The sequence below is a fragment of the Strigops habroptila genome, chromosome 1 (genome assembly GCF_004027225.2).
Source record: "Strigops habroptila isolate Jane chromosome 1, bStrHab1.2.pri, whole genome shotgun sequence".
Lineage (NCBI taxonomy): Eukaryota > Metazoa > Chordata > Aves > Psittaciformes > Psittacidae > Strigops > Strigops habroptila.
The window spans coordinates 31,925,691-31,934,615 of NC_044277.2; the positions used below are offsets into that span (position 1 = coordinate 31,925,691).

General features: G+C 39.8%; 1 protein-coding gene across 2 annotated transcripts in view; it reads right to left on the bottom strand.

Annotated features, from left to right (window-relative positions):
• PI15 (peptidase inhibitor 15) overlaps positions 1-8,154 on the bottom strand; it is a 28,150-nt gene extending 19,996 nt beyond the window's left edge. For both annotated transcript variants that reach the window (XM_030507035.1, XM_030507025.1), the window contains exons 1-2: positions 7,970-8,154; positions 7,067-7,411 (exon numbers count right to left, since the gene is read on the bottom strand). In XM_030507035.1, the coding sequence (XP_030362895.1) occupies positions 7,067-7,342 (276 nt within the window). In that variant the 5' untranslated portion in view covers positions 7,343-7,411; positions 7,970-8,154. The remainder of the gene's footprint in view (positions 1-7,066; positions 7,412-7,969) is intronic.
• Positions 8,155-8,925: the final 771 nt, after the last annotated feature.

Consider the following 8,925-nt stretch of genomic DNA (forward strand, 5'->3'; position numbering starts at 1 on the left):
TTAGGTTGTTTTTTGTTTGCTTAGACTTCTAGAAGGCTTTCTTTTAATACCAAATTTAAACAGTGTAAATATTCTTTTCTGAAACACCATCAAGATGGATGTTTTAAAATTTTTACACGTAAAACTTTGGAAATGAGCTCTAATACCAAAGCGAGTTTAACACAGTCATTCTTTATCACAGTGTTTATCAACAATAGCATTTTTGGGGAAGTTCTTCAGATTTTTCAAGGAACACTTCCAGGAAAAGTCCTCTCTGTGTAACTCTTGAACAGGTCTTTTGTCATTCACTCTGAACATAATTGATGGCTTTATATTTTGGCTGGCATCCACTTTGATTTGACCATAGATGAACACCAGTTTAGTTATTGAGACTGAATGGGGTTTCCTAGCCTTTTGTAGGTGAAACTCTGCTAGAAAAATGGGTAGCATCCTGCATCTTACTGATAGCCCACAGGTAGTAGTGTTGCATTATTGACAGTGGTGCACTAGGAAATAGATAAGTGGATAAACTCACCTGTGAGGCAAAAGACAGCCAGGTAACTCTGTTGTGCCAAAATTAGCAGAAAGTAATCTCAGCTACTCTTACTTTCAGCTTACTGCCAGTTGCCACCTTTTGCCCCCACTGCAGAAAAAGGCTGAGTATGCTGTAAAATGTTTGCTTCCTTTCAACGCTGGCATGCAGACAGCCACCCCTAACTGCAAGAATGTAAAGCACATCAGTTCTTTCTGTTTTCTTCAAATTTTCCAAGGATTGATATTGCAGAATTCATTAGCCCATGATCTTTAGGCACTCCTGGTGTTAGTTATGGCACCAGGCAGAAGGGACATACTCAGTTACCTAAACAGAAACACAAGTGGTAGGAGGGTGACACTGGAAACAGTGAACATATTTCCCCATTACACCCCTTCTCATTTGTTCTCCCCTCGCTTGTGAATTCCTAAAAGCTAAGGCAGACTGGGATATGTGAACTACACTGGGGAAGCCCTGAGCACTTTGATGTCTCTCCTCCCAGAAGACTGGGTTGGACTATACTTAGATTTACGTAGTGCTCTGGCATGATGAAAATCAGATGAAGATCTTTGTACCCTGACTTACCATCTTATTACTTTCTTCCAACTTTCATCATGTATATAGGATTTAAGGAAACAGGGCTGCAAGTAACTTCTACAGTAAATTTTCCATTGCATTGTGGGTCTAATCGGCTTTGACATTTAAGGGTGCTACTCACTGATTTAACAAAGGAGCTGTAAATGGAATGCAACTGTAACTTTCTCCAATACGCAGAAGCATTGTAAGGCATGCACATGGAAACGAAGGAAAGATTATACGCATGCATGCATCTTAATGCCAAGAAAACTATCACTAAATAGGTAAAGGGTAATGTTTGGAATGAAAAAGGAGAGAAATTATATTAGACAGTTAAAAAGTGCATATAAAGATTAATTATCTGAGGTTCAGAGGGAAATATTTAGATTAGACATTTGGAAATAATTTCTATTCCTAAGGTAAAATATTTGCCAAGAGATGTGACTGAGACAGCATCACTACATGTGTTCAGTAGTAGACAAGATGAAAACCATATGTATTTAATGCAGAAGGAAGTCCTGCAACAGGGCAGGGATAAACTATATGAATTAGGAGATCCCATCCAACTCATTAGACATAAATCTTGAAGGAACGAGCCCTACAATCCTCACTCACAGACATGGATAATTTCAGTGGGACCATGTAGATGAGCCAGGGCAAACAACTCAAGAACAAAATGTCCTCGAAGATTTAGAATGGTCTGTAATAAACCACATTGACAACAGCAAAAAAATAGGTAAACAAAATGAGAAGCTTATTTAGCAGAAATGCTTTTGAATTGGAGAGAAAACCAAATTAATTCACTTTTTCCATGTCTATATAAAAGGTTTAGGACTTTGGAAAACTTGAAGTAGGTTTTTCTTTTTGGGATTAGGGGTTTTTTTTCATTTTGTTTTACCCATTACCTATTGCATATTCACAGAACATTTTTTTAAAGATCACTTTGACAGAAAGAAAATATTATCAAGACTTTCAAATTTAGGAGTGAAATAATAATGCAGTTATTTACATTTGTGACCATTAAGTGGGGTATTTTCTTGCTTCTCTGACCTGACTTTGTAAGTTTTCTATAGATCTTCATAGAGAGGAAGCAAAGTCTCCAAATTCATCACCTGAGCAAAAAGGGTCAGTCCTGGGCCATACATGGTGCACAGATTTCCCCCATGACTCATATGGACTCCCTCACAGGACTACAGGAGTTTCTTTTGGAACAAAATTAGTTTTATTTTAGAACAATAGTTCATTTACTTTGTCCATTTTATCACGGTCTTTCATGTGGATTTACTAGAAATTAATAGGACCAGATTCTCCATTCCCTTCTGGTTCCTTTGCCACCAGCTTGTGAGAAAGTATCTTCATATTGCTGTGAAATAACTCCTGCGTGTCCAAAAAAACTCATTTCAGGCTAGTCTGGGAATCTTTTACTATTTTGAGTCCTACAAAGAGACATGTTCAATGAGGGGCAGATTTTTCCAATCAAAGAAGTGTATTTAGTCAGTCACTGAACAAAAAATGTATATCAGAGCATCTTCCCTACATTAGCAGGCCCAAGTTTATCCAGAGCATTTTTCTGCTCTTAAAATTTTCAGAGAGCATTCCACAAACATTCAACTTTTTGAGCATGCAATCCTGTCCCATCTACTATACTTCAGACATGCTACTGCCAGTCTACTAATGATCATGTTGATCAGTACTGGGCTCAGGATTCATCCTTGCAGAGCCAACAGTGAACTACTCACAGCTTGTCTTTCAGTACGGCTCTTTAACAAGTTATTCAGATCACTTCAGAGTACTCTTAACTAGAACAAGTTTTTCCCACTTTCCCTATGGGAATGCCATGGAGGACAGTGTTCAATGCTCATTAAAGCCCAGCTATATCAAAGTTACTGCTTCTGCTTGATATATGTGAAGCTGTTAATAGCATGCCTGTATGTAAGCACTTCTCGACAGGGTTTTGCATGCACACAGTGCTGTGGGTTACAATAAAGACCATATGGACTTTTAAAAACTGGCCTCAAGTGGGGTGATTGTAGGGAAGGTAAAATTAACATTTGATTCTCATAGGAACAGACATTTCATTAATAAATGTTTTGGTAGCCAAAAAATAGTACCAATGCATAATAGATGATATGTTTTAGGAGACTCAAATTTCAGCTAGCAACACAGCTCAAATCTTTACTAGCCTACCAAGTAGCTGAGATATTCCAGAAAGGCAACACAGGCCTCTGTAGTACAGAACAAGCATTCAGAAAAAGGGATTTATTTGTTCACAGACTTCCACTGGATTCGCAGGTTTACATACCTTTCACACTAGAGAGATGCAGGCAATTCTACACCTCACTTTTTCTGAGTCATGAATTTCATGGAATCCTTCTGCTTTCACCAGAAGAAAATACCTAAAGTCAAGTGGATGATTTTGACCCTTTGCCAGATCAAAAATATGGTGTCATCTTTCTTTGTGCAGGTATGGCATCAGCTTTTAGAGCACTGGAGAATGACAGTCATAGGCTGAGGAAGAATGAAGGATGTCATAAGAAGACCCAAATTAAAAGAAGAGGTCATTACTTCTACATTAAAGGTCTGAAAGTTCTTGTTTCATTTCTCTTTTACTTTCCTTCACACATGCACTGACTCTAGATTTGTACTTTCAGGAAAACTTCCAATTGATGGCATCAGCAATACCAGAACCAGAACCAAAAGGAGGACTACTTTAAAGTCGGATGGAAACAGTGCTAATGTCCCAGGAGAAAGATTTTTTCAAAGTCTAACTGGTGTAAAGCAAACCAGTTTCTTTCACCAGGGACTGATAATACAACTGTGTCTCCCATCACTGCTTTTGACTCCTGACTGTTGGCTTTCATTGGGGACTGCATACAACAGGCCAGAGCAGCAGTCAGATACACTTCTCTCCAAGAGAATTAAAACAGTCCCCCAGCTCTGTTACTGCAGTGTTCATCTGAACCTCCCCTGCCTAACACATGTGCATTCAAAGCCATTCTTTGAGACCTCTCATCCAAAGTCCTAGAGCACAAAAATTTCCCAGACAGTAAGGGCAGACAAAATAATGCCCAAGGAGGTCAAATTGTCTATAGATCATAGAATCATAAAATGGTTTGGGTTGGAAGGGACCTTAAGCATCATCTCATTCCAACCCTCTGCCATGGGCAGGGACATGCAATGAATGTGTGAGAAAGGGACTGCATTAAGGGAAGGAACAGAATGTGTCAAAGAGAAAAAGCCCCAGAAAACATTGGCTGTGGAGAAAGTAATTGCAAGAACCAACCCGTATAGCTAAACCCTGAGTTCTTACCAGTGGAGAAGAAAAAGCAAATGGACTGTACAAAACTGAGAATGTGATACAGCAATTCATGAGAAGAACAGAGTTCCTAACAGAATTAGGAAAAAAAAACCAAAACACAATTTAATATGACTGTGGACAGAGAAAAGATGAGAAAACATCTTTTTCTTGTTCTTCCAAACTGTTTAGTCGTTCTCTACTTCAACACACTTACAAAAGATTTCCACAATCTACTGCATCTGTAAGTAATTCCAGTAATTCTCATTGTTAAGGGAAATGGTAAAGGCCACTTTCATCACTACCACTGCACTTTTCCATAGTATTCAGGACAGGAACACACACTCTGGAAGGCTCTTTCAAGCATAGTGCTCGTTGTCTGCTGGTAATGACAGTGTGTTTGCTGTATTATTTATGCAAGTGACTACCAAGTGACGCATCTTCTAAATATAACAGCAGCAACCTTATGTCCCTATAAGATGCAACAGATGTTGTGCCATACATTGAAACTGTACAGAGACCAAATAGTGGACCAAGCAAATTCAAACATTACTGATACAGGGGTTCCCAGTCTTTGTACGGCTTACAGCACCATGTCATCTTCAAGACCTTTCTACCAAAACCTTTCTGTAGCCGCAGGTGTGAAAAGTTAAAGAGATGTTGCCATGGCTACAACGAAGGTGGCAGAGCAAGCTATGTGTAATGTTGCTCACTGGGCTTTTTTTGCTCTCTTACATGGGACACACACAGACTGATTAAAATCTGGAAGAGGATTGATGACAAAGGGGTTGGCTGCTCCTTCAGGATCCAAGTTCAAGTTGTGCTCTGGATCATTACCTGCATAGCTTGAGGTGCTGCTCTGAATTCTGCAGCATGAAGTTACAAAGTACTTTCAGACTGGGAAGCCAAATGTGAAAGAAAGCCTAAGACCTTGCCCTTGAGACTACTGATAGGACTAATGCTGAAGGGAACACAACCTATGGCTGGTTGGTACTGGTAAAAGCAATAGTAAGAAAGGCAAGGAAAAAGCATGTAAGCTGTGAAGAGCATGGCTTCAGTCTTGATTTTGTATCAAACCTTGCACAGCACCATTGCAGAGCAGAGCTGCAGCAGAATACCAAACTAATATAGGTAAAATCTTGACAGTTTTTGCATAAGAGTGCATTAAAATAGATTAATCAAGGAAAATCGCATTCTCTTTTGAAGTTTCTTTTTTACTGCACAGGCTAAGAACAGTGCACTCACAAAACTCTTGGGAATATGACAGGGTGCTGGCTTCACTTAAGCAAACTGCAGGAGCACATTGCTAAAGCACACAAGCCAAGGAAGGGCATGGTAGGCTGCCATTCCCTCAGACATTACAACAAAGTTTATTTGTGCAGAGTCAAAGGAAACATCAGTGGAGAGTACAGCAATGAAAACGATGACTGAGCTTGCCTTCTGGCCTTTCTGTTTTTTCTGTCTCTGACCTTTCCACTTAAACAAACTTCAAACTCAGCCTATGGTATGGCAACAGGTCTTCATTCTGCAATGTTCTGAGTACACTCAGCATTTTGAGGTGCTGCTGGGATGTGCTAAGCCAATTTTATAATCAAATCCAGATTTAAGTAACATCTGTGATAGAAAGGTCCCCAAATTGTTAGTCATTAGCTGCTAAAAAGGAGGAGTTGCTATTACTCTTTTCCCCTTTTTATGTCAAGCTGATGGTGTCCTGTTTCTCAAACCTGTTAACCGTCTGCTGTCATATGAGAAACTCTGTGACTTTAAGCAGATATATGGTGCTGACACAATTTGTCTGTGTTTTCAGAACAGGGTGAATACCTTACTTAGAAGGTAAAAAAGTTTGTCCTTGGCCAGCTTGTGTTTAACACTAGAGGTCCATAGTATGCATGCATTCAAAGTTGGAACACAAATAGCAAACATGCTACTTTAGCTAGTAGTGCCAAGTATGAAATCACACTGAATGAATAACTTCTATCATACCTGCAGGAACAGATAATTCACATAATGAGTATTTGCTAATAAGGGTAAAAAGTGCTTGCCACAAACATGACATTTTGTGTACACTGAAATCCTGCATAGTAGAGAAACATTTAAAAGCAGCATTGTATTTGATGGAAAAATAGAAGCATTAGATGCACACAGATCATATGCAGTAAGTAAAACACATGAGCATGAGACAAACAGTGCATCAGATGAATTACTTTGCAAACACAGTTTTACCATATTGTTTCCAAAAGTATTATGTGTGAAAGAAATTGGAAATGGTCACTGGTTTCCTTTTGTATAAATCACGGCAATGACTTTAAGTGAACTCCACAAAAGTGATGGGGTTACTAATGGTTAGTACTTTAAACACATGTGAGCGCATTTTGTGATCACACACAATATTCCTCAGGCCAACAAGCAGTTAATTCACAGCTTCATTTACTTGGGTCTCGGAAGCTTCACTGGGACTACTTATAGAATTGAAAATTCAACAAGGCAAGTAAAAGGTTCAGAGTTCAGTATTCGGCTTTTGCTTGCTTATGTTAATGCAACTTTAAAAATGTAAGGAAAGAACATTTTAGTAAGCAATGCTAAAAATCATTTATCTACTTAACTAAACCCTCACAATTTGTTTAAGAAAATGAAATCACTGACTTACAGTTTGTTTTACTCTGAAATAAACAAAGCTCACTTACCATATATTCCATGTTGGAAGCAGGTGGGAAGACTTTGCCTCTGACTTGATTATGATAATCAAGAATGGCAATCATGTCATTCTGTGAAATGTAGCGCTTCCGCCTGGCTTTGGGAATTTTTGCAGAGTCCAGATGAGCTGCCAAAGCTGTCTCAATGTCAGTAAAATTATTGTCTGACAGGAGTAGGTCAGTGGAGTTGGGTAACATTAATGCACTTGTTTCACAGAGAATGGAAAATAAGAAAACACAACTGATGATTGCAGCGATTACTGTCATTTTGGGGCCAAAGGAGAAAGATAGGCCACAGAGGTACTCTGCTTTAAGTCAGGGCAGTAGAAAACAAATCTGTAGAAGAGAAGATGTCATAGATGTGATTCTGTACATCTGGGTAGCAAAACAAAGTGAACTGGCAGGCTGTGATCAGAAAAATGATTCTGTCTGTCAGCTCAATCATAATAACAATCTAGTCAGAACATGTGCTACTTTGCAATTTTCAGTAACCATCTTGAGGGCTAATATGCCCTTACTACAATCACACCAAATGAAGTATCATTATACCATGAATAACACAATCAGAGCTAGTAGTATTCCTGAAATAGTGACAGTGCTATCACACCTGATCAGTCCATAAAACACACTACAAATCTTAAACGGGGAGACTGCAAGGAACCTCACAGAATGTTTTCCAGTGAAAATGAAAAATATATCCTAGGCTATGCCTATCCCATATGCATGGATTATTTTGACACAATGTGGCATAGATAAGCTAGTAGGCAAAAGACAACATATAAAGCATGAAAGTAGGACATCTTAGAAATAGCATTTGGATCTTAAATTCAGCAAAATGTGATGAGCATTGATAAAACTGCATGCAAAGCAAACTTATTGAGCTGAATGGCTTACCTCTGGATAATACAAAGAAAAAAAAGAATACAGTCTATTGTTCTCCCAGTATATATAGCACTCTCCTAGATGATGATATGAACCTTGGTGAAGGAGTGTCTTTTATTACAAACCCCCAAAGAACAAAACTCTGCTGGTTTTGAAGCTTCTGGCCACAGGAGCTGCTAACAGCTTTTATATGTTACAGTCTGTATGAGCCAGAACAGGCAGTTTCTCTAAAGGTCTCTGCTTAGCCAAAACGAGAGGGGAGGAGTTCTGCACAGCACACAGGCAGGGATTGGATGGCATCCCTGGAGTGTAGGTGGTTTGGATATTCAGTCACACCCCCAGTTTCTATAGTACAAAGAGGCAACATGCAAGAGTCTCTTTTTTCAGTATTTCCTGCCTTTTTTTTCCCTCCGTGTTTGTTTTTTTCCCCCATTTCACAAGCATCATTCTGACTTGCAAACATTTCACACAGCTCTTCGAGCACTGACAGAGCAGCATGAAAAGCAGAGGGTTTGAAAACTGCTGTTGCTCCAGTCACAGGAAATGAAACCTATACAAGGCTGTCCCCACTGCCCTGACCCGTGCAGTCTCACGCCATGCCTTGTGATCCCGTGGGGCAGCCTGCCCTGGGGAGGCCCCTTGAGCCAATCCTGGCAGTGGGAGGGCAGGCAAGAGACGCTGCGGGCAAGCAGCCTCTCTTCCATTCATCGCCGAGCACAGCAAATGCCCAAGGTGCTGTGCCTTCCCGCTCACCAGTCTGCTGTCGCTTCACTCCCCCTTCATCCTTTTCCCTTGCCTGCTCTCCCTCAGACACACAAAACTCAAGGCAGGTTATGGCTAGCAAATATCAGTTACCTGAATGTCTGCCCATGAGAAACTACGGGAGCAGCAGGATTGAAAGCTCATGCCAGTGTTTGGGAGACATCTGTTTCACATTAACTGGCATATAGCTGGAATTATTTAAGCAC